Source organism: Rhinolophus sinicus, linkage group LG05 (assembly GCF_036562045.2).
Source record: "Rhinolophus sinicus isolate RSC01 linkage group LG05, ASM3656204v1, whole genome shotgun sequence".
Classification (NCBI taxonomy): domain Eukaryota; kingdom Metazoa; phylum Chordata; class Mammalia; order Chiroptera; family Rhinolophidae; genus Rhinolophus; species Rhinolophus sinicus.
The window spans coordinates 6034338-6059404 of NC_133755.1; the positions used below are offsets into that span (position 1 = coordinate 6034338).

The 25067-nt window shown below is 40.3% G+C and overlaps 1 protein-coding gene across 1 annotated transcript in view; it reads right to left on the bottom strand.

The window, feature by feature from the left end:
- Positions 1 to 25067, bottom strand: part of NOL10 (nucleolar protein 10) — a 78675-nt gene that overhangs the window by 40089 nt on the left and 13519 nt on the right. Inside the window, exons 9-13 of the mRNA XM_019749090.2 lie at positions 22750 to 22835; positions 20377 to 20455; positions 19050 to 19199; positions 14392 to 14458; positions 7041 to 7093 (exon numbers count right to left, since the gene is read on the bottom strand). Coding sequence (XP_019604649.1) covers positions 7041 to 7093; positions 14392 to 14458; positions 19050 to 19199; positions 20377 to 20455; positions 22750 to 22835 — 435 coding nt within the window. The remainder of the gene's footprint in view (positions 1 to 7040; positions 7094 to 14391; positions 14459 to 19049; positions 19200 to 20376; positions 20456 to 22749; positions 22836 to 25067) is intronic.

Below are 25067 nucleotides of genomic sequence, written 5' to 3' on the forward strand. Positions count from 1 at the left end.
ACCAGGACTTATAAAGCAATTTCATGCATAAGATAAAATTCAATTATGACAGATATGCTGTGAGCTTGGGTTAGAAAAGAAACTCACTAAAAAGAAATACATCTGCTTTGCATTCCTCTCCCTTTTTGTTAATCAGAAAAAGGTGATGAAAATACACGAAGTGTGGAATCTAACTCTTCCACTACCTGCTAGGTTCTGCCTGTATGTGCCTTACATTCTTTTCTCCATAAAATTAGGTCTTTCACCTTTCCTGAGATGTCCTATCTTTCCAGATTGTTCTTATAGGCTTGGATTGACCTTTAAAATGCTTTTCTTGGAGGACAAGACTAAGCCTATGTCCCATTTGCATTATTATGAATCAAGACATCTAAAAATATGCATCTTTGAACTCAAAGTTGAACTCAATTTAAAATGAAGTGTTTTTCATTCAAATTTGTCTTTTTAGACCTTCTGAAAGGTCAGCCTTTCTCTCCTTCCCATAGTCTGATAGCTCTTCCTGCACTCTCAACAAAGAGAATTTTCTTCTTCAGTCCAATGCCCCATCATTTTCTTTACCCCTCACATAAGGTGCCTTTCTGTCATGACCTTAATCTTTTCCTACATCCTAAAGACATGCTTTCTCCAGATGATGCGTGATAAATGCCTGAACTCTTTTCTCAGCTTTCTCCAACCATCAGCCTTCATCAAACCACCTGGTTCTTCTCCACCTCCATTCACACGTAGAATCACTGCCAACATTTTGCGTAATATTTATTCCTTTGACTTACAGCTGAATAAAACTCCCAGATCTTTTTTTCATAGATGCTGCTAAGCTCTAGCTCACCCATTCTGAACTTGCTCACTGTATTTTAAAAATATTTTCCCTTTTCCTACTCTATGCATTGAGCTTAATATTTCTGAAGTTTCATTTCATTGGTTTAACCTCTTACATAGAGATCAGGCTCTAAAGTCAAGCAGATAACACTAAACAGAGTATAGTTGAATTAAACTTAAATCCCTTCAGGGCCTCCTTCAGTAAGTCTAAAAGAGCGCATTTTCCTCATTTGTTGGAACAGGACCAGATACAGTGAGTGACTTGCATTTAGTGGCCTTGTCACACCCCCAAACCCTGAATCTTAAATGATCGGAATCACACTTAATGTGGTAATGCTCTGAGAGGTAGTGGGGACAAACACCTCTTGGAGAAAACAACACGTTCAAGCAGCCTTTTCCAAATGGCCTTCCTCACCTCAATCACATCACGCAAAAAGAATAATTAAATGACTGCTTTTTCAATTCTCCCAGGAATGACACATAACTAGACCTTCCTAAATACAAAGAAGAGAAGGTAACTGGTAATATGCAGTGGACGCTTTTGGGAGTACGGCTGAGCTCTCTTCACTGAGAAAGGCTCTCCCCACCTCCAGTTTCGTTGGGGGACATATGCCCACCAAGCAGAATGGCTGGGTGGCTATAGAATTGGAAATGAACGCTTGAGCGAGAGTGCTCACGCGGTCTCTCACTCTATTCGCCATTTTCTATAAAAAGTGTGCTTAGTTGATATAATGGAGGGAAAGGGATTTCACTTTCAAAAGTCAGATTTCTTATGTTAGCAATCAGATTTCATCACTGCTTTCTGATTCAATAATTAACAGCAAAACCAATGGCATTCAATAATTATTTCTCAACCTACATTGCACACGATCTGTAACAGACTAAACAACCCCATATGGTCCCTGAAATCTTTCTGCTTGCTCACACTTACAATATTGTCACAGCATTTTCAGTATATCTTTATTTTGCTTAGCATCACATTCTTCTAAATGCTACATATAGGTCCATGTCTCCATAATGCTAAACATAAATCCTCTTTGCTACTGAACCCCTTGAATTTTGCTCACTGCAAAAAAGTAGGACAGCAATAATCAGATGAACAGCTGTCATGGACCAGGAACCATGATCAATGATTGAAAAGTGCATCTATCTCACACAACTGCCTTACAACGTCATTTCTCTTTTGTAGTTCAAGAGGCTAAAGCACAGACAAGGTAAGTAACTCATTCAAGGTCACAAAATGTGTAAGTGGCAAAGCTGATACCAAATTCAGGTCAGACTAATTCCAAAATCCACACTATGCAATGTGGAATGAAGTGAATGCCTTCTAGACCCAGCTCTGCCACCAACTTGTCATTTGACCTTGAACAAATAACTTGATTCCTCACCTGTAAATTAAGGAGATGACCTCAAATTCCCCTTCCTGCTCTAATGATCTGTGTTTCAAAAGCTTCTCGTTCTTTGTATTATGTTGAAAAATCCTTTCATGTGAAGACATTTCAGCAACTACCATACTTGTCCAGTTTATGTTCCTTTCCGTGTATCTTTTGCATGCTGGCAAATTCCCCGGGGGGTGGTTTTCTTTGCATCTGGCATCACCTCTCTAAGCCAAGAGAATATGTTGCTACTGGCACTATAAAATAGGAATTTCTAACAAAATTACTTTTGTCACTACGTCTGATAGCTCTCTGCTGAAATGAGCATTTTAGATAAAAACATGATGATCATGTTTAGGATTCTACACGGACACTAATATATTCAGGGCCATTTCAACACACACGAGTGGGCCAAAGAGCTCTTGTAGTATCCGGGGAATTCTCTGAATAGCAAATTAGGCAACATAAATGAGTCTTCATTTCGGCTTTGTATGGAAATGGATCAATTGGACCAATCACGGCCTAGACTCAAACCCAAATCTTAGGGAAGAACATACAGAGCACTTCCAGCAACTGCACTTAAAAGCACAGGAAGAAAAACACAGGTATTGTTTCCAGTCTTTAAAACAGATAAGTCCATCCTACCCTAGATGCAAAGCCAACTTTTGGACAAGTTTCAAAAATGGTCCAACAAAAGCCAAATGCCCTTCTTTCACATTCTCCTTTTGTATTTTTCCAGGAAAGAGTTTAGCCTCTTAACAGAATCTCCATTAAATCTCTTGGACAGGCAGTATTTTTGGAAATCTATCAACACTCCCAAACACAACGATTGCATCACACCAAGATTTTCTGATCTGGCTGATTAGAATGTATTATCAGAGCAGAGGAACTGATCTTATCTTACACATAAAGATTATATTCTGGCATATGTATTATCAAGTATGCAAGCAATCAATTATCCCGTAGCGAGAAGTTTCAGGAGCTCGCTGATACCCTGAGGGTTCGGAACTCAGAACATTTCCTGCAGAAACAGTACTAACCACGCTGGCTGGGTTTGGGGTTGTGCCAAACGGGACTTGGCGTCCCTCTGGAGTCCACATAGTTTCGAACGGTGTTAATTATAAAGAACCAGCCTAAGATTAAATTACGTTCCAGAGGAAAACCAAACTTGAAAAACAATTTCTGGCATTATTCTCGGGAACTGCAGTTGAATTAGGTCCTGGAATTTAAAAAGCAAACAAACAAAATAACAGATCCTGGTCTCTGAGGAGGGAAAATAGGAGAGCACTGGGAAAATGGGAAAAGGGCTGGAGAAGACCCATCTGGTCACAGAAGACTCGTTAGCTATGGGGATATGTAAGTGGCAGAGAGTGTGTAAATCAGGAATTACATTTAATTGATAAAGAGTTCAAGTGTACAAGAAAGAAAGGCAAAAATTAACAAGCTAAAAGAACATTTGGTTGTCTTCATTTTTAGCACAGCCCCAAAGAGGGGAAAAAAAGAGTTTTCATACGTGATTTATAAGATGTCAACATAAATCACAGCCCAAACTGCCTATATTTGGCATGAATCACATATTAAATACTCACTTCGCTGATTCCGCACGCCTCAAGTCAACCTTTGTGCTAAACATCAGCTTGGTAAGTTTGATCAAATCTTATGAAAAATGACAGGCTTTCAGAGGCCTGGGCTCTCCATGCTTTGAAGGAGTATCACACAGAGCAGGTTCCATGTAAAGACAGTGGCTCTAAAAACCTCACTCCGTGCAAGGCGGCAGGCAAAAAGGCAGGTCAGGGAGGGACAACTAAGTGCAACTTTCAGCACAAGACTGAACAAGAATAATGTATGCGCTCACTGTCCCCACACATATGGTCACCTGGGAGTTGTCGCTGTGGGTTTTTTTCAGTTTTCTGTTAAATCTGAGTTAGAAAGCTGAAATTAAAGTCTTATAAGATAAGCTAACATTTGTCATGGCAGCAGCTTCTTACCACCTGGCCAGCATCCAGCCCCTGTCATGCAGGCTAATTAGAGTCCCTACTACTTGGCACGTAAAACCCGCCCTGAGAAATAGACTTAGAGTCGGAAGTAAATAATGGGTTTCCTCCAGTTCTAAGACTCTATCATGGAGATAACTAAAAATATTTTAAGGACCTTTAATGCCTTAGAAATAACATTTCTATGGCTAACTGAAGAAACCAGGATACAAATTTGTATATAAAATATGACTTTGCACACCTAACACTGTAAGCATAACTGAAAGACAGTACATCCAAATATTAGTCATACTTACTAATATCAACTGGAAAATGGTGGTCTTTATTTTTTTATATTTTGTTAACACTTGGAATAAATAGAACTATGCATAGTTTGCATAATCAAAAAAGCTGTGTGTTTGTTCCTTGTAAAGGTCATTTTACAAAATGCAGAACGTGATACCAAAGGGAAAATTTTTAATACTCCCTTTCTCTTCCTGGACTCAGGGACTGATCTCCTCATCCACACATATACCCAAGAGAAACTGGACCATCATCTTGGTTCTTCCCTCTTCCTTACTACCCACACCTAATCGATTACCAAGCCTATCTTACAACCTTCACAACCCTGCCAATTCCACCCCATCGCCTCCATCTTAGCACAAGCCAGTAAGATGGCCTTGCTGCAAAAGAATTCAAGACCCCCCACCTCCACACCAAGGGGCTCTCCAACCTACGGGTCCTCGTTTATGAAGCAGACCTCCCAATGCAGCCCTTCATGCTCTGTCTTAAAGTGCTTTCACCTTCCCACTGGCTGATTCGACAGTTTTGACATGGACGAAGGCTCTATGATTCAAGACATTAGCATCTTACAGGCAGTTACTAAAGATCAAAACATAGTAAGCACTCCTAGGAAGAAGATGAGAAGAGACCTCTCCCAGAATGAGAGGTAAAGGTTGGGGGCAAGCTGACTTATTCTGCCTCTCCTGACAATATTCCCCACGGGGGCTGACACTGGGAAGACCAATGCTGCATGAGGGAAGGCATTTCTGGGGAACTATACAAGTCTCATCAATGAACACCTCTGAGGTGTGCCATTTGGCAACTCAAGGATAATAAACCTCTGAAATTACTGCCTGCCAGATCAGGCTTCTCTCAAATTAGCCCAGAACCCCAAAGGCTCCAACCACTAAAATGGGAGGCCTGGTCCAGGTAACACAGGTACCATTACTTCTCCAATAGATTGCTACAGCCTGTTCTTGTTGCCTCTGGATGAGATCCAATCTAATCCATTCTCCTTGTGGCACAGCCAAAATAATCCTTCCAAAAATGCAAATCTGGTCATACCACTCCCCCTCGGAACCTTCCAGGACTGCTTGCCCTGTAGTCCCACACCTGGCTTAGATGAGTTTGCGCTCTGGCTGCTGAGCGTCTCTTCAGCCTCAGATCTCACCCCAAACCTCTCGCGCAAATGCTCAGCCATGTAAATGACTTTCTCCCTGATATCCGCACACACTGTTCCCTCTACTTCCCAGATCCTTCTCCCATTCTGCACCCCACCCTCTGCATCCGGTACACCTCACCAACCTTCCCGTCTCTCCTTAGAAACCAATTCCTCTGGAAGGTCTCTCTGGGTACCCTCCACTCTTCCCACCAGTTCCCGGCCCCACACGGGGTTAAGTGCCTCACCTCCTAAGTACTCTCAAGTCCTTACTTCTGTTCAGCACTCATCACACTGAATTGAAACCGCCTGCTTTCTTGTTTTATTCCCTAAGGGCAAACTCCTTGAGGACAGGGGCTGGGCCCTAGACACTATCATGTAGCCAGCACATGGCACTGTGCCTGACACGCAGTGAGGCCATCCAGAAATACTTATTGAACAGATGAAGACAAGGAAAAATGGATAAACTGATAGGAATATGGAAGCCGCATCTGTGACAGTGCAGGGAAAAGGAGCAAATGACACCTTCGGAAAAGCTGCTGTTTGAATGACCTTCATTCTGCTATCAACCAAAAGGAACCTCGAAGTGCTTTCAACAACACACCAGTTTCCTGAAACCACAGAAAGTTAACATCGGCCAGAATACTTTTTGGGGGGAGTGGAGGGTGGGGATACACACGTGGTTGAGCTATTATAAAAGAGCCATCGTAAGTATGAAGAATTTTCATAACTAGAGGCCGACAGTGGTTATAAAGAGCTCACCACTCAAGTTCTGATCCTCAGCAACCCTCACTCTCTTCTCCCCAAATCTCAGAAAAGGGAGATGTTTGCGGACGGGAAAGCAATCTAATGCCAACTTTGTACTATGTGGTTTGCTGTTCAGGAGACTGTATTTCACTAGGTTTCCTTCCTACTATAAACTAAAAGGTGAAGGTGGGGAAGCTTCCAGCATACGTAAGGGAAGAATTCTTTAAGAATTAACAACAGAAGGAGAGGATTGTAAACTGCATGTCATCATTGCTCATGTCAATCTAAGATAATTTGTTTTACATGTCACTCATTTTTAAAAGAGACAAAGTACAGTGAGATGACGAGAAGAGTCCAGGACTTTTATTTTACAATTTGACTTCTTGATCAGTAATAGCTGAACGTTTAAGATTCTGAAATACTTGGAAACAGAAAAACACATGTAAATCTGAAGAATAAAGACTAATTTCTCATGTCTATTCTAATCTCATATTAAGTAGTTTCTTTCCCATGAAAGAATGGTTAAGTATTGTTTTACGGGCTCCAGGAAGCAAAGTGAAGCTACAAGTGAGTCCACAGTGTATAATTTACACCACCACATGCAGACCCAAAGTCCCTCAATAGATCCAGTTTAAAAATAAAGTATCTTTGCTTGTGCTATTTTTATTGAACTCCCATTTGTATTCTTACCGGAATGTAATAGATGCCCATCTTGGGGGTTTCATTGGCGGTAAGAAGCATTCCTAAAAATAAACACAAAGAAAAGGTAAACACATGAGGAAAAGAAAAGTACCCTTTCCTATTTGTTTCACATTCTGAAATGCCCGAGGTGCTCAGAACACAGTGTTTGGCAGCCGGACACCCCGGGAGTCAGGTCTTGGGCTTCAGCCCCTCCCCCGCCAGCTGGGGCACCTTGGGTTTCTGAGATGACCTGTACTAAATAACCAAGTAAAGGAGCAGTTCCCACCAGAAAGTGCTCAGGTCTACATAGTTTGGCATCAGTTTTAAGGGGGGGGAGTTTTAAGCTTCAGATACACAAATAAAATGCAGTTTTGATGTACTATTTATCATAATACTAACAAGGAAGATAAGAAGAAAGGCTTCCTTCTCTCAATTAGGAATCAACCAACCAACGTAAAGTATTTCCCAAAAAATGTCACAGCAACATATAATAGCTCCTAATATTTGAATTAAACTTCACACCTGAGTTGAAAACAAAACGACTTCAGGGAAATGCTGCCATATCTGGAGCTACACCAGCAAAGAATCTAACAGCCTTTACTACACCAAATATTTAACTCTCGAAGGAATTTTAATAGAGTGCTTAATAATGCAGTCTTCTCGGGTCACCATTTTAAGAAAGCAAAATTGAAGTAAGGGACAACTTTCTGGCATTCATCAAAGGCTTCTCTGTAACCCTAGTAACCACAGTGACCTACGAATCCCTTACTCTTTGGTACAGAAGCAAAGGATTTAGATGTCTCAGTTCTGTTCTCTTCGTTGCCACATTTGCAACCTACTCTTCCCCCAAAGTCTCTTGAAGCAGCTCCAATTCTCATGGCCCCCTTCTAGAACGATGCACTTTAAATAAAACTGAAATCAGACCCATTTGGGGAGTCCTTTAAAATTTACTAAGCACTTTCACATATATTATCTTAGTGAACATGCAGCAACTCTCTGAAATGAGAACTAACATCATCCCTTTTTCATAAATCAAAAAACAAAGCTCAAAGGGACTGATGTCCTGTCACAAGCTAGAAAATTTTAGAGCTAAAATTCAAAGCCAAGAGCTCTTGTTTTTAAACATTTTTACAAATCAACCAAATTATACTCATTTTTAAAATCTATTTGTAAAATACAATACAGAAATCCACAGCGGGAAGACGTTTGGATTGTCAGACCACACAATCATAATTAAATACACCAACTGTTAAGGACAGCGATTTGATTCTGTTTTCAAGTGTTTTTTGTTCTTTTGTTAATACAAAAGCTTGTAAAAAGGATATTTACGTTGTTACAGAAATGCAATGCTGAGCTAGATGAGGTCACCCACGGATCAGCAAGCGGCCTCGGCAGACCCACAGCCTGCATGGGACTTCGAAGTGGGAGACCGCGCTGAACCAACGCTTACGAAACTACACGTACGCACCATGAAAACATCCCAGATAGAGAAGTGGAGAAAATATTTCTACATTAGAGCAAAACAACAATCAGAGACATTTTCCCAGCCCGTAGCCCCATAGTTTTCCATCGGGACACTTTCTCTGGCTCTGGAAACATGTTCCCTGAGGTGGGGACAGGAGGACACAAGCTTTCCAGAGGCGCTGCCCTCGTCTCACCGGCAGTACTGCCTCCACTTCCGGACCCTAGAGACGTGATTAAAGACGCCCTTCCGAGGACTGAAGAGACATGTTATGACCAAGAAGGAGGCTCTCGCTGAAGATATCCCCTAGGCCCGGCCTCACTGGCTCAACCTGATCGCTAAACATTCCCAAGGAAACACAGCCGCATCTAGCCACCAAACCACAGAAAAATCTCTAACCTGATTACACAAAAGAATGCAGAGTGGACTCAGCGGATTGTTTGCTACAATGGAGGAGGATCTCACTTGGCCATATATGGACAATGATACAAGCTGACCTCTGACCAAACTGAGTGGGGAAGGTCAGGACTGAAACCAATTATGGATGAGAAAATAAACCAACCACACAGAGCCAGCGCATCTTGCAATTTCCTAACAAGAAAGAAGCAGCAAATCAAAGCACTGAAATAAAGAGGCAGTTGGGCAGAAATTAAGATGAGGAGAGTGAAGCACTGCACCAGCGCTTTACACCCACAGACAGGCAGCAGCCTCAAAAAGGGCATTGGCCAAGGTCACCACACAGCTCGTAAGCAGAGCAGCTGATATTCTGACTTCAAAGCCCGTGTAACACGGACTCTAAAACTCCAATAACTAAGATCAACTGAAAAGACTCCTTGCACAATCAAGTAATAAACCATTAAAAAGCACAAATATGGGTGGGGGGTGGGGGGTGGGAGATGTGGGTAAGGGGGATCGAATATATGGTGATGGAAGGAGAACTGACTCTGGGTGATGAACACACAACGGGATTTATAGATGATGTAATACAGAATTGTACATCTGAAATCTATGTAATTTTACTAACAACTGTCACCTCAATAAATTTAATAAAAAAAAAAAAAAAAAAAAAAAAAAAAAAAAAAAAAAGCACAAATATAAACTCCATATAGCAACACGGAAACTTTCTAATATAATGTCAGTCTGAAAAGCAAAAGACAATTATATATCTAGTGTGAGGACAATTTAAAACGTACAAACACACAATTAATACAAGAATTCCTCTAATGAAAAGAGTAATGTGAAATTATGTATGGCTTTCCTGTTAAATTTCCTTTATATTGATGTTTATTATGGTTCCAACAATAAAAACATGAATTTTAAAGGGCAAGGAAAGACATCAGCACCTAGAATCAAAAGCACAGACCTCCAGGAAGACACAGTACAGTGTGCAAGGTACAGCCAGGTGTGACAGCAGACTCTGATAGAACGGTGCCCTCCCAGACACACGCACGTATCCTTACTCATCTGCAGGTGCTAAAGGATGCACTGAATCCCACAGTTGGAAACCAGAAAGCGAACCCTCTGCCAGAACTCCTCAGCGTGCTCCCAGGGCCAATCTGAAAACTGGTGCGGGGCTGGCAGGGAAGTACAGAAATGGAAAGGCAAAATTCAGAAACCTGTATGAGCAATTCGACATTGCAGTGAGATCCAAATGTGTGGTCCTTTTTCCAGTAGTTCATTTTTATTATACTTTACAAAAGTATCGTATCAATCTGCAATGGACTGGACATTTGAAAACAAAGGAAAAATAAAACCCTGGTCCTTCACCGGCTGCATCTGAGAAGCGCTGCACTAAAACGCACGGCATCGTTGGGGCGGAAGAGCTGAGCACGGACGATCGGTGAGAGCTAACCGCGCCGGGGACCGGCAGGGACGCTCCTGGCCGTGGGATCAATACCGCGTGATAACAAGGCGGGAGCTGTGACTCTACTACCCAGAGCACCAAGGATACTGACAGGCGACCCGAGCAGCTCTTTTCTCTGTATGGAGAGGACGCTGACAGAGAATGAAAGGCTGCCGCACACTTAACAGGAGAGGCAGGTGAGAAAACGGAAGTTGGGAATCTGCACAAGTGTGAAGGCCTGAATGAGGTCTTCCTCTCTACCTGGGGCTCTGGAGCCAGTGAGCCTGATCGCACAGGGCTGGGGCGGGGCTTGGCCACGTGTGCGCTCAGCAAGCACCACCTTGCGTGCACCTAAGTCGCAGGGCAGCGCTGCTGCTGGGGCGCCCTGACCTGCAGACACTGCCTGACACTGACACGGCTGAATGAGCAGGAAGAGCAGGAGCCAAGGGAGGCCAGGAGGGCGGAACCATTTCCCAGTAGCTGAGCAGTCTCAGTATTAGAAAACATTACAAAAGAGTCATCGTGATTTGGCTTTAATCACTCCAAAACGAGTGAGAAGACAAAGGAGGAGGAACGTTTTAGCTTTTTTAAAATATCAAGCACAAAGCACACAGAACAGCGTTAGAGGGAGGAGCGGTGAAGCAAAGGAAAGACCCAAAGCACAGGCAGGAATCAACCTCGCTGGATCCAAACCCCAGAGAAGCAGCTGAGGCATTTGCCTACGGCGCTTGCTATTGCATGAAATAAATTATTTGGCTAGTTTTGTGTTTGATTAACCTCTTCTCGGTCATGGGACAGCAAAGTCGTGGCCTCTGTCCCAAACAGCACTCCTAACATTTTTACCTTTCAGAAAATCAAACTTGGCAGTGAAGAGACCTAGTGGTCACCTCACAGCGTGACCACATGTCCTCACACGCACGGGGCTGAATCAGTGGGATGAGCTGACAGGAGGACCCAGCAGCCCTGGGTATTGTTCTTGTCCAAAATGTTGGACCTAGAGTGCATCAAGCCATTAGATTTAACTTCTATTTTAGAAAAAGTACAGGGGATGCAGCAATGAGTTAAACAACATTTTAGACCATGAAAAACAATCACATCAATCCAGGCTGACAGACATTCCACGAGATTGCTGACCTGATCTTGGAAAAGTCAGTGTCACAGAGAAGGGGGAAAAAAAAAAGATGAGATAAGGGAACTATTCTGGATTGAAAGGAACTACATACACATAACTAAATGTAATGCACACCTTGATTATATCCTAGTTTTAAAAAATGGGCTCAAAAAGGCTTTTGGGGGACAATTAGGGACATCTGAAAATGGACTGGATATAGAGTAGTATTAGGAATGACTGTTCCTCTTATTAGGTGGGTAAATGCTATTGTGACTACTACAAGAACAAAACACCTCCACTCTGATGAGATCAACGCGGAACTCGGTGGAAAAGCACCACCTTGCCCACCATGGCTGACGTTTAATTCCTTGCACCGTACCAGCATCCTAAACTGTTAAAAGATCTCCATATCTAGACCAGCACTGTCCTATAGAAATACCACGTAAGGCACATGCTGGATTTAAAATTTTCTAGTGGACACATTTAAAAAAAACAGATAAAATTAAGTTTAATATACTGCATTAATCCAGTTAGTCCGAAATATTTCCATTTTAATATATAATCAATATAAAAAATTAATGATCTACTTTGCATTTTTTTCATACCGTGTCTGTGAAATCTGGTGTGTCTTTTATACGTAGAGCACATCTCAATTCCGAGTAGCCACACTATGTGTTCTCAATGGTCACCTGTGGCTGGTGGCTACCAAATGGGACAGCACAGGTCAAGAACTGTGTCTCATCACTATCTGCAGCCCCTCAAACTCTCCCGCAATCCAGGGGAACCTGGGCATCACCTCTGTCCAACTTCAATTCCACCTGGCTTTACTCACCTTCAGACTTAGCCCAGGCCCCACTTTAGACCACTCAGTACTAACTAGGACCCCAGCATGCTCATCTGCAATTTATTCCTGAACTTGTCAGAATTTGACTTTCCACCGGTATTATAATGAAATCCTCTCAACTATTACAGATGAAGAGCTCTTTACAAAGACGTCGAGTTTCGCATCTTTCTGGGGAGAGTAGCATGGAACAGTGGGCTCCGGAATCTGGAAAGGCTGGCTTGAACAGGGCTCTGCCACACACCAGCTGGGTGACCAACCCTGGGCAAACGCCCCAATTGTCCTTACCTCCTGAGATGTAAGAAAGAAAGTCAGATGGACAGAAAGAAGAGAAAAAAGAAAAAACCTATGCACCATTAACTCCACTGGGTTATCAAAAGACTAAATAATAAGTAAATATTATAGCATCATCACTTAGGTTGGCAGCACAGGTGCATTTAATAAATCTTAGTTCTTTCCTTCCTGTCTCAACTTCCGCAACACTTGTGACATGCTGAACAGTGCTCACTGAATCGCTCCTGTCTTAGCTTCTACTCTACATCAAAAACTGCTGGCTCTTTTACCATCTTTGTCCCTTCCTGTTAAACTTATCAGCTGGCTCCTTCTCCTCCTCCTCACTCTCCCTGTAAATGGCCCCAGGTCCGGCTCTCTCCTGTCTCCACATGTTCCCCAGCGGCAATCTCATTCACTCCCACTTCTAGCATAACCTCTATTTACAAGTCTTAACATTTTGTATCTGCAGCCCTGCTCATCTCGAAACTACACTTTCTACTGTGCGATACAATGCGGTGCAGGCAGAGCTTCACAACCACTTGGGAAGCACTTTAAAGATACACATTTCTGGGCCTGCCCCCTGGACGCTCTGAGTCAGTACACCTGGGATGGGGCCCAAAATGTGTACATTTTAGAAAGTTCCCCAAGTCAGGTTTGAGACCCTCTGCTGGACACTGCCCCGTCCCCTCCTAACATTCAAATGCTCAATAAAGAATAATCTTTCTCTTCCAAACTTGCTCTCTCAAGTGCTCCCATTCTCAGCTCAGAATATCACTTCCTACTCGTTTTAGTGCAAAACAGATCTGCCCTTTACATGATGGACAGAACTGCCTTCTGAAAGCAGTCCGAACAGGTCTACACTACAGACAGAGCCCAAACCACTCTGCGTGTCATTCCTGGACCTCCACTTGCCTTCCCACTTCATTCTTCCTAGGGCCACCACAGCTCTAGCACGTGAGGTGCTCCCCTTCCCCAAACAAGCCTCACGTATCATATCGTATGGCATCCTACCCTACCCGACCCTACCCTACCCTACCCTACCCGGCCCTACCCTACCCTACCCTACCCTACCCTACCCTATCTTATCCTATCCTTTTTGCTCTTCTCACACTGTCCCTTCACATGGATCACCTTATCTCACAACTCTATCCATCAAATCTCACTCATCACTCCACACCCAATACAGAAATCTCTGTATGATCTCCAGTTGCTCTGGCCGAAACCTCTCTAACATGCTGTCAAAGTGCTGTCTGTACATACATAATACAACTCTTCCTGCTCTGCCTGGATCCCGCTAGCAAAATTATCTGTGCTTGTCTGTCGTCAGACTATAGCACTGCTTGAGAGTAGGAACTGTTCTCATTTTCTCTCACACCCCAATTCTTCACAGATTTACTTTAAAGGTACTGTTAAACTCGAAACCTGCCATGTAATTTTCTGAACAGCATACAACACAGAATATACCAAAACCCATGGCTTCACGAGCCTGTGGTTATCAGACAAGCCTGGCCTTCTTTAAACCCCTAACCTCGATTTCCACACACCATTACTAATCACATAAAAGTGCCAACAAGCTCACCAAAGCAGCACCTCACCTGCCACCTGCCTATATACGCAGATCAGTTTCTAACAGCCAGGCTGGCTGAGAACTGAGGCACTGAAAGAGCCATTTTCTGAATCATCCACACCACTTCCTGCTCGATTCTTCCAATAGATACAGTATCCAAGAATTGTCCCGACTAAGCCAAACCCTGTCTTATGAGTTTACACCCCAACGAAGCATGGCCTAGATCTGTCTCACTGAATGCCCCAGGGCTACAACCTGCATACCTGAGTTGGGATAGAGGCAGACATCATTAATGTCATGTTCTGGCTCCAAGGAAGTAAATATTTTTCCCTAAAAGAGTAAGCAAAAGGGCATTATTAAAATAGTTAAAGGAAGACAATTTTCGGCAATGTCATATAAAGAAAACACACTGAAGACATAACTCAACCACATACTGGTATGTAAAGAAATAAAATCACCTAATTGAACTCATAGAATTCAAAAGCAATTGCTATACTGAATGATTTTTTTCAAAAAGCTTAGACATTTCATTTTATCAATTTATAAAATGCTCTCATTTTAGAGATGAAGAAACTGAGACCCAGGGGGAGCGATGACTTACCAAAGAAAATAAATACAAAATTTTAAAGATAATGTCCACACAACAGGAAAGGGTAAAGTTTAAAATAAAGTTGTACAACTTAAAAAAAAATTCTCATAATCTGGAGAACAGCTCCTAGTTAAACTTGTACTCAAAGAAACCAACGCAGAAGAGACGGTCAACATGGCAAAAGGATGACAGTATCTGCCAGACCCATGTTACAGGGGGTTGAGGGGGATCAAATAAAACAATGGATAAATAATAACTTACAAAATGCAACCCTACACATACGTAAAGTGTTAGTTATTATATCGTGAAGCCTAAGACATTTTTATTTTAAATGTGAGGGGAAGTATACTCTTTTTTAAAAAATTAAGAGAAGAGAAAAAAAAACAGGAGATAAGAAAATGGGAATGGAAAAGGTGATGAAAAAGATGAACAAGAAAAGCAAGTCAAGCAAAACCAAGAAATTTGGGTGTGGGTCAGAGGGAGTATTTAGTCATAACAACAATGGCAAAATAAAACTTACTGTAGCAACTGCAGCAAGATTATTTTGAGAACTGACGCCGAAAATGTCTGCCAGCTCTTGCATATATTAACCCCTTATTAGGGACTCCCATGGCGGGGGGGAGGTATAGTCAAAGTACGAGGAAGAAGGTTATTTCATGCTCAGTGAAAAACAGCAGCTAAGTTCTAATTCAAGACAATGAAATTCACACAGCTACCTCCCTTTCTTCTCAAATTCCCATTGAAACAGGCAGGAAAGAGGGAAGAAAAAAGGTAGGGGAGAAGAGAACTATAATAGTATGGAACAGAAAAGGTGCCACAGTTAAGAGAAACCCACATTACGGAAAACTATGCAGTAGGTACAGTCTGGGAGGCTACATCCAGACTGGTGAACAGTCATGACCTTTAGGTAGGACACAAGCCAGGGCAAGGATAACTTCCACTTTACCAGTATCTTAAGAATTTTTAAAAATAAAACGTCTGCATTTGTAGTATTATAAATAAATATTGTTTTAAAGTAAATTAGTTTGGATTATCAGAGAAGGAGCAGAGAAAATTCCTGCCTGAGACACCATGACTCTTCCTCAGAAAGCCCTCAGAACCTTCCCAACCCAAAGCCAACAGCAGCACGTAGCACAGTCAGTCCCCTAGTGATCAGCAGGGTAGTTCTTCTGAGAACTAAGAGAAGCTGGGAGCCTCCCCCTTCTTCACTCATGAAAACAGTCACAGGAGGGGGCTATGCGGGACCACGGCTTGCAGGCAGAACACATCCCCAGGATAACTCTGAAGCTCCACAAAGATCCAGAGGGAAAAAGAAAGTAAGCTAAGCAAACTCTATACTTTGGGAGTTAACAAATGAAAATTAAAAACAAAAGTAATGGTCCAAGCAGCCAGGGACTCTGACAAGCAGCTGAACTGTGATGGGGCCCTGAGCACAGGCAGCCCCCCCCCACGGGTAAGATTGATGCTTGGCCTCTGGCAACTAATGCTGAGGCTGCTGGGCTTTCCACCCCGTTCATCTCAAAGATGAAAAGGAAAAACAAAAGTGACACTTTTTGACTAAAGATGCTAAGTTTGTAATTAATTAAATACAAAGAACTCTCCAAAGCAATTGCTATACTAAATGATTTGTGTCCCCATTTATCGTATTTCCCCCAAAATAAGCCCTAACTGGAAAATAAGCCCTAGCATGATTTTTCAGGATGCTCGTAATATAAGCCCTACCCCAAAAATAAGCCCCAGTTAAGGTAGTCAGCCAGACGGACGCATTTAGTACATCCGTTGCAACACACGACGGATGTATTTAATTATAAAATAATATTAATATATAATTAAATATAAGTAAATAACATTATCGATATTAATACTTAAAATAAATAATATAAACTATAATTAAGTATTTGTAAATACCCAAGCGGGCGCCTTTGGACAAGAGGTAAACACCTATGTAACCAGACACACTCGAGACTTATTGCCAAATGACCAATCGGAGTACAATGCACGAATAACGTGCGCACTTGGTAGTGAACAGACGTGGTTGTGTCTAATATGAATCTTCATAATTCAATACGTTGTGTGTTGTAATGGACGTACTTAATGCACTCAAGTGAAACAAATGTTTTGTGAATTTTGGTGCCTGCAATTTTTCGTCGCTTTTGTGTGGACCATCATTCTTAACTGGCATCATTTTTGTTGCCACTGTTGTCTCGTAAGTCTTCAATTAACACTTGATTTAATGATAGATTTAAAGGGAATAACATTTTGACTCCCAGACAAAATGAGTGCAAAAAGAAAGAGCTATTCCGTCAAGTAAAGAAAGGAATCGTGGAGGACTCCCGGGGCAAGAATCTTATGGCTGTCTGTAAAGAGAAGTTGGATCTCCGAATGGTCAGAAAATGGCGAGCAGAGTACAATAACCTCAGTCAACAGGTGGATGAGGGAAATGCTAAGAAGCGCAAGTGTGGATCAGGTCAGCAACCATTATTTCCTGAGCTGGAAGACATCATCTGTGAATGGATTGCTGACAGGAGAGCAAAGGCTTTGGTTGTGCGGGCTGATACTCAAGCATTTGCCCTTGCAATGGCACCAGTTAGAAATACCCCCAGAAGAATTCAAAGCGTCACAACACTGGCTGGATGGCTTCCTTCAGCGATATGAACTGTCTCTAAGATCGACAACACTGTTCAAGCTGGAAGCTACTGAAGTTATTAAACGTGCACTTGCAGTCAAGTCCTTTGTTGACGGCATCGACTTTTCTAAACACCAACTCTCCAACATGATTGCTATGGATGAAACTGCAGTGTTTATGGGCCAAGGATCTCAATCGACAATTGATCAGAGGGGGGGCCTCATCAATCTACGTTCCCTCCACTGGTTACAAAGTGCACGTGTTACCTGTATTTTGACAATTCGTCTGGATGGAAAGAAAGCCCCACCTCTAATCATCACTAAGGGCAAGAAAAATAAGGTTGAACGTGTTTCAGGCATTTATGTTCTTGAAACCGAAAAAGCCCGGTGCACACAAGCAGTTATAAGGAAGTGGGTCGATTTAATGCTGCCACTTGTTTTGAGAGGTGGCCAAAGAAGTCTGCTAACCTGGGATTCAGCCAGCACTCATTGCGCTAAAGACATGAAGAACTTCCTTGCAGAGAGAAGAATAGATCAAATAATGATTCCCGCAGGAATGACTGCCTATCTCCAGACTCTTGATATTGCAATAAACAAGCCACTCTAGGACCATTTGCGCATGGAAATCAATGACTACATTGAAAATAGAATGGAGAGAAATCAGCGTGGAAACTTTGTGAAGCCTCACCTGCAAGAGGCCGTGACTTGGGTGAAGAATCCATGGGATAAAATCACTGACAGCTGTGTTGCCAATGCACTACGAGCAGGCTACATGGACAAGAAGTGCTCATTTAAGGAGAGCTCTGTTGCTGGACATGAGAGATTGGGGCCAATGGTTCTACAGGAAGTGGAGGTGCAAGAAATTCAAGGCGGAATTTGGGGTTTGGAGAGTTATGACGATGTTCCAGAAGAAAATGACATGACTGTATTTGAATAAATGTAGATTTTTGTACATGAATAAATTAATAAATGTAGATTGTTGTACATGAATAAATATAGATTGTTGTACGTGAGAAAATAAGGCATCCCCTGAAAATAAGCCCTAATTGCATCTTTTGGAGCAAAAGTTAATGTAAGACCCGGTCTTATTTTCGGGGAAATACGGCAGTTAATGAACTAACCTTTACTTCTCTCAGACTTAGGTTTTAACATAAAAAGCAGAAGGCAGATTAAAACCAGCAATATAGGATTTTGTTACTTTTCAAATACTTGGAGCTGAGGGGAGAGAACATCAAATATTCTTAAGAAAATAGTTTTAAAGAAAAATACTGTAAGAAATTGTACAGGTGTCATTTCTAAAATCCAAGATAGGGAAAAGGTATGAAACTGAGATGTATGATAATACTGACATGGAAAGATAATTAGTAGTTCATTAAAACTTTCCTAAGGTTGGGAGAGAGCCTCATGGTCTAGGGGGCTTCTCATGGATCAAAGTTTTTAAACAATGATTTACTCTCCACCTAACTGTACATGTAAACATGCTTGCCAGTTCTAGCAAACCAGGAAAACTTTAATACGAACTGAGCAATCTTGACTGCTTTATCTAAATATGAATATTATCTATCCTGAAGTAACAACTTCCAACTAAGCTTCCCAATGAATACCTAGTAGCTCTTTCTTAAGAACTCGTATTATTCAAAAAAGCAGAAAGAAAAGGAATATTAGGAAAGTATGCAAATAAGTAATTTCCACAACAAGAATACGTACTGAGTTCTTATTCCACATTTTGATAATTCGAGAGTCCGCAGACAAAATCAAATCTAATGAGTCCTGGAAATGAATGGACTTAATGGGTAGCCCATAGTGGTGATCCTTCACTAGCAACGGCTTATCAGATCGAAGATCATATAGTAAAACCTGAAAGAAAAACACAAGGCATTTCTGCTTAAACAAAATTACTTTCTCTTAAAAAGTAACTTTTAAAACTTAGAAAAGTGGCTGCCATTTGTTTTATTACTTTTCTGTGAACACATGAACACCCTTACCCAGGGTACAAAGATTCTAAAGTCAGCCAGCAAACATGCTCTAGAAAAATCTAACTTACCCTTGGAGTACATGGTTTTATGAATTCAACCCTGAGAGTCACCTTTAGGCACACTAAGATTGAGAACCACCGAGCTATACTAAGAAAGGAACAAAAAGGAAAGTCCGTACAAATTTGTGTGCATTGCACAAATATATACATTGAGAGCCAACTATGTCACAAGCACAGTCACAACAAGGGAGAGCAACAAGAATAAAAGGCATAAAGAAGAAAGTTCTGGGAGATTCAAGACAGAGGTGGTGGCAAGGCTATCACGGGGGGTAGGGAGGCAGGGTTCCGAGCCGTCAGAGGAGGCAAGGGGCCTGGGGCAGTTAGATCTTCGGCCCAGGTCACAGGTCCTCGCTAGACCTTGATGACAGAGGTAGTAACTCTACTAGAAGCAGAGTCTGAGACCTGTTCTGGGGGGAGAGCAAACGTGTAAGTGTGTGGGCTCTGCCTTGAAGGAAAGAAGGAAAAGATGGCGTTAAACCTCTGGTTATTTCACTCGTACTCCTCAGGGTGTGTTCCCCTGACGACTCACTGCATGGGATTTGCTCATGGTGCTGAGTGAAAACCAGATGCCTTGGACAAATACAGTTTGGAAATATTTATTAAACACATTTCTTGTCTACGGGAATTCTCAAAGCCTTCCATATATCTAAATGCACTGTGACTCTCCAGCAGAAAGAACTGGGCAGAATTCCAAATATTTTGACCACAGAATTCTGTTCCACACACTGTGGAAAACGCTGTTCTAAACCACAGTCAAAAGAATGTCGGAGGCATCCTCTGCTGTAGCTTCAGCTCGAGAGCCTCTTGGTCCAACCGTTAAGGCCAGAACCAGAATTTCTCTAGGTACTAAGAGTGCAGCATTCTGGAGTGCTCTGGCCAAAACGACGCCGCCTCATTTTGTTCCCACGGTGAATAGATATGTGGATGTTTCCCACGGTACATATACGTGCCTCTGAAATGCTCACTTATGTGTGAAGTTTCCAACTTAAACATATTTACCTGCCCTGTGGATGTTCCAACTGCCATGGTCAATGCACCATTAAATTTCAAAGCAGAGATTGTTGGTAAACTGTTTATCCTGAAAGGCAAGATATTCAAGTGCCAGGTATATAAGGCCAAACCTTCCAAATAACAAATTCATTATTAATCTTCACTTCAATTCTAATGGGAAAAATTGCATTTCTAGCCTTCTGTTTAAAAGGATTGTAGCCAAACTTTCTTAATCAAAATAAAAAATAAGCTTTATATATAAATGCAATCTATCTTTAAAAACTGTAAGAAATATTCTCAAAGTAGCTACAACAACCAAGAAAAAGCCTCTGAATATATAAAACCAATGAAAAAGAATCAGTATGATAATATCTTTCATTTAAATTAAGCCAGGATAAGGTATTTACAGAAACATTCCCTTTTTGCTTAAGAGGAAACAATTTTATATTCAGGCATGGGTATACCCATTTCCCTTTTTAAATTTAGCTATGTCAAACTAAAATAACAGACTAGGGTCCAAATGGGGACCCCAGAATCTCTAAAAGTGACAGAAAAAGATGAATGGTTTGGCCATGAATCTGAAATATGCTTCTCACTCAACAACCGAGAGTACCAGCACCCAAAGCAATGCGTGAGGTGGAAAGGACGCTAGACAAGTCAGAAGCGGACAATAGTCCTGATTTCAAAACTACTGTCTTCGTGGCCTTGGAACAGGACCTAGAGCCCAGGCCGCTGATTGCTGGCATCCTCACGTTTCTCATACCACCTAAAGCCTCATCCCATAGCTACGATGAAGCATCAGTTTGAAATCTTGAGGTCTCTCATCCACATCATTTGTGTCATTTACTCTTCAAAATGAACTTTCGAATCTGTTTTCAGTGTAGTAAAATGTTATTTTTCTTCGCTTACTCAAACTTTTTTTTCTTAATAAAATTTTGTCATTTTCTTCATATAAGTACTAAGTTTGTTCACCTGTTAGTGTTTTACAATTTTTGTTGTTATAAATGAGAACTGTTTTCCATTGTATCTAATTGGACATTGCTGATAAATATCAAAGCCACTGATTTTGTACATTTATTTTGTAACCGATTTACTTCTCATATTAGTTCCTACAGTTTTCCAATTGATTCTACTGTGTTTCTCAGGCAGATAATCATGTCATCTGCAAATAACGACAGACTGTCCTTCTCTATCCAATATTTACACTTATTTCTTTCTCTTATTGTATTGGCTCCACCTTCTAGAACTCTACTTCTGCCAAATACAGAGGTTGACAGCTTATAATGTTTGTGTAGAAAAAAATTAAGCTAAGCATAAAAAAATAAAATCACCTGAAACTGAAACAGCAAGCAAAACTGCTTTTAAAATTTTGGTACACATCCAGATATTTTTCCCTATAAGTACATGTTTTTCTTATGAAAATGTGATAAAACCATATAGGCAAATTGCATGATTTGCTTTTCCACTTAATGGTATATTTGGAACGTCTTTCTCTAGAAATAAATATGGTTTTGCAACATAACTCTTAATGACTTACATATGCCATTATGCAATATTCCCTCAACTGTAAAATAAATACACAGTACCCAATGCAAAGACTGTTGTGAGCGTTAAGTAAGTTAACATATGTAAGAACTTAGAACACTACCTGGCAAGTAGAAAGTACTATCTGTTAGCTATTATTTCTACCAAGCTGTATTTAATCAATATCCTTGGGCTCTTTCTGTTATAGCAAATAACCCCAGGTCAAGGATCTGACCTAGAGAGTGACAAGTCTGCATAGACATTAATATGTGCTAATGTGCGCATAGGAAAATGTCTGATGACATATGTACCAGACAGTGCAACAGGAACCACTCTGGTGAGTGGGAGAGGACAGGGAGCTTATACTTCTTACTAATTCAAGCTTCTAGAGGTTTTCAACCCCCAGCACGTACTGCTTTTCTAATTGCTTTAAATGTAGAAAGTGGCAATATATAAGAGCAAGAGGATATCAAAACACTTGCTTCCCTCCACCTTAGAATGCAAACCACCTTGTTTTGCTTGTTAATCGCAGTGGTGGACTCCTGGTTCTATCACTAGATACCACAGAATTGGAAATATAAATTCCTGCAGTGTATATGTTTTAATAAAATTCCACAGCAACTAAATAAACAATGCATTCTACTTATATGTAGCAGTTTAGAAAGGAATTCGATCTGGCTTACTAACTTAGTGATCTTTTACAGGAAAGGATTTTTATGTAAAACTATCACAAAAACTACAACCTCAGATACAAGTCTAAAGAACTGCATCCTTTAGCAATTGGTTTTAATTTAGTATTGATATATGTTTATATCAGAAGCTGATGAATATTTAAACTGCAAGTTAATTTCTACTTACTCTGAATCTGCTGTGACACTGCTTAATGCACAGTCTAACAGGCCAACTCTACTTCGAATTCTCGGGTCCCAGCATTCCACTCGACCCTAAGCAAACAAAAACCAGTAATTTAAAATAATGGCTGTCGCCAGAAAATTTTTAGACAAATACCAAAAAGAGCCTTATTAACATTGGTATCTCATGGGAAATAAAAATATAACTTTTTACCTTATATATTTTTTAAATGTTAAATGTTTTACCATGAGTTGAATTTCTTTTATAATTAAAAAAAAAAAAGGAAAAATATTATTGGTTTAAAAAAAAGGTCCAAAATGTGATGTATGATCTTTGATTGGACATTGGTTTGGTTGGTCAGGTGGAGGGGGAAGGAGCTGCGAGAGACATTTTGGTATAACCAGGAAAATTTAAAATAGTTATGTTACCATATCAATGTTAAATATTTAACATGTTAAAGTTCTTAGGGATGATAACAGTATTATGATTTAATAGGAGAAAGTCCTTGTTTTTAAGAGAAATATTTTAGAAGTGTTTAAAACTAAAATGTCATAATGTCTGCAATGCATTTTCAAATGGTTCAAAAAAACGTATTTTATATACATATACACATATTTTTATAGAAAAGAAAGCAAATGTACAAAATGAATGTGATTAGTGAACTATGTTTTCAACTTTTCAGAAGGTGTGAATTTTTTAAAAATAAAAATCTGGGGGAAAATAAAGCAAAAATAATGAAAAAGAGAACTGCAAACAATAGAGCAATGGAGCAATGGCGTGATCCATTTAACTGAACACTATAGTCATTAAAAAGAATGGCGTAGCTATACATGTACTGGAAATATGTCCACAATCCGTTAAAAACACAGACAAAGATTAAAAATAACTGTTTACTATGTTAATAATCTTAAAATCAAGACCTTGAATACACTGGAAGGCTTGATCTCATTAATCGCTTACTATAATACAAATGTGTCTGTCAGAAAGATGAATAAAGGAAGAGACTTCTCATAAATCACATAGCAAATAATTCCAAATGGTCTAATATTGTCTTCAAAATTCCAAATGGTCTAATATTCGATCACTTTAGGGACATAAAAAAGTCACATTTCAAAAATAAAAAATGGGTATACAGATAAATCCCAGAGTGAATACAAAATGGTTCTGTAGCCCAAACCATTTTGATTTTCTGTGACCTACATGTGAATATTGCTGTTGCTAAAGCCTACATTCTAACTTACTTCAAAAAGCACAAAAAAGCAAGCCCTTACTGATTTTGACAACAATATTACAGTAACTGTCACAGAAGAAATCAAAATTCAACATAGTATCAAAATTGATGTAAAAATGAATTTTTAAAGTCTGGTCTGACTATGTGTACCAAATTTCAAGCCCCCAGTAATCAAGGAACTTCAGGAACCCCAGTCTTTGGGCCTGGGGGTGTCTGCTCCCCCCCTCAACATGTGGCAGAGCTGGTCTTAAAACAGCTGGTGGAAGAGCAGCCGGCTCTAATACATAACTTCTCTTTCAGAGCACATTTCCTGATAGCTAGCCTAGATTGCTCTGTAAGGCCTCTATTTAAAATCTATTTTTTCAAGAAAACTATTTTAAACCTTCCCCTTAGTAATCTCAAGAAAAGTAATTACCAAGAGAATGCTTCATTGGCCTGACTTAAGCATAATAGTATTATAAGACATTCAACATAGTTTTACATATTTCAGTTGAATCAGCATCATGTGTCCCATTTCAAATCTTAATCTCTTAACGTAAAAATAATTTGAATAAAGAGATCTAAATTTCATCCATGTGTGATTGGCTCAATAAACTACAGAACATTCAAACAATGAAATCCTTTCCAAGTGCTTAAAATAATTAGCTTAGCATTAAAAGCAATTATAAGTACCAATGTATAAAGATGCACATTTATATACTGTTATGTTAAAAAAAAAAAAAAAAGCAAGTGGGAACCATGGTATAATTTCATTTTTATAAAAATCTTTAAAAAATATATTACTAACACATATGTATTTCTACATATACATAGGAAAAAAACCTGAAAGGATAAAACTGCAAACCATTAGAATTACCTCTGGGGTGTAAGATTTGGTTACTGGAAGGCACAAAAGACACTTTAAATATGTATGTTTGACATATTTGCTTCTTTTTTACTATTAGTATTTAACATTACTGCAATTAAAAATGGAAATCTAGAAAAATACTTGCCAATTATGAAGGACACTGATTCAAACGTATTGCAGTTTAAAAGGAAAATATGTATTTACTGAATGCTACTGTACAGGGTGTAGACATCATGATCCTACAAG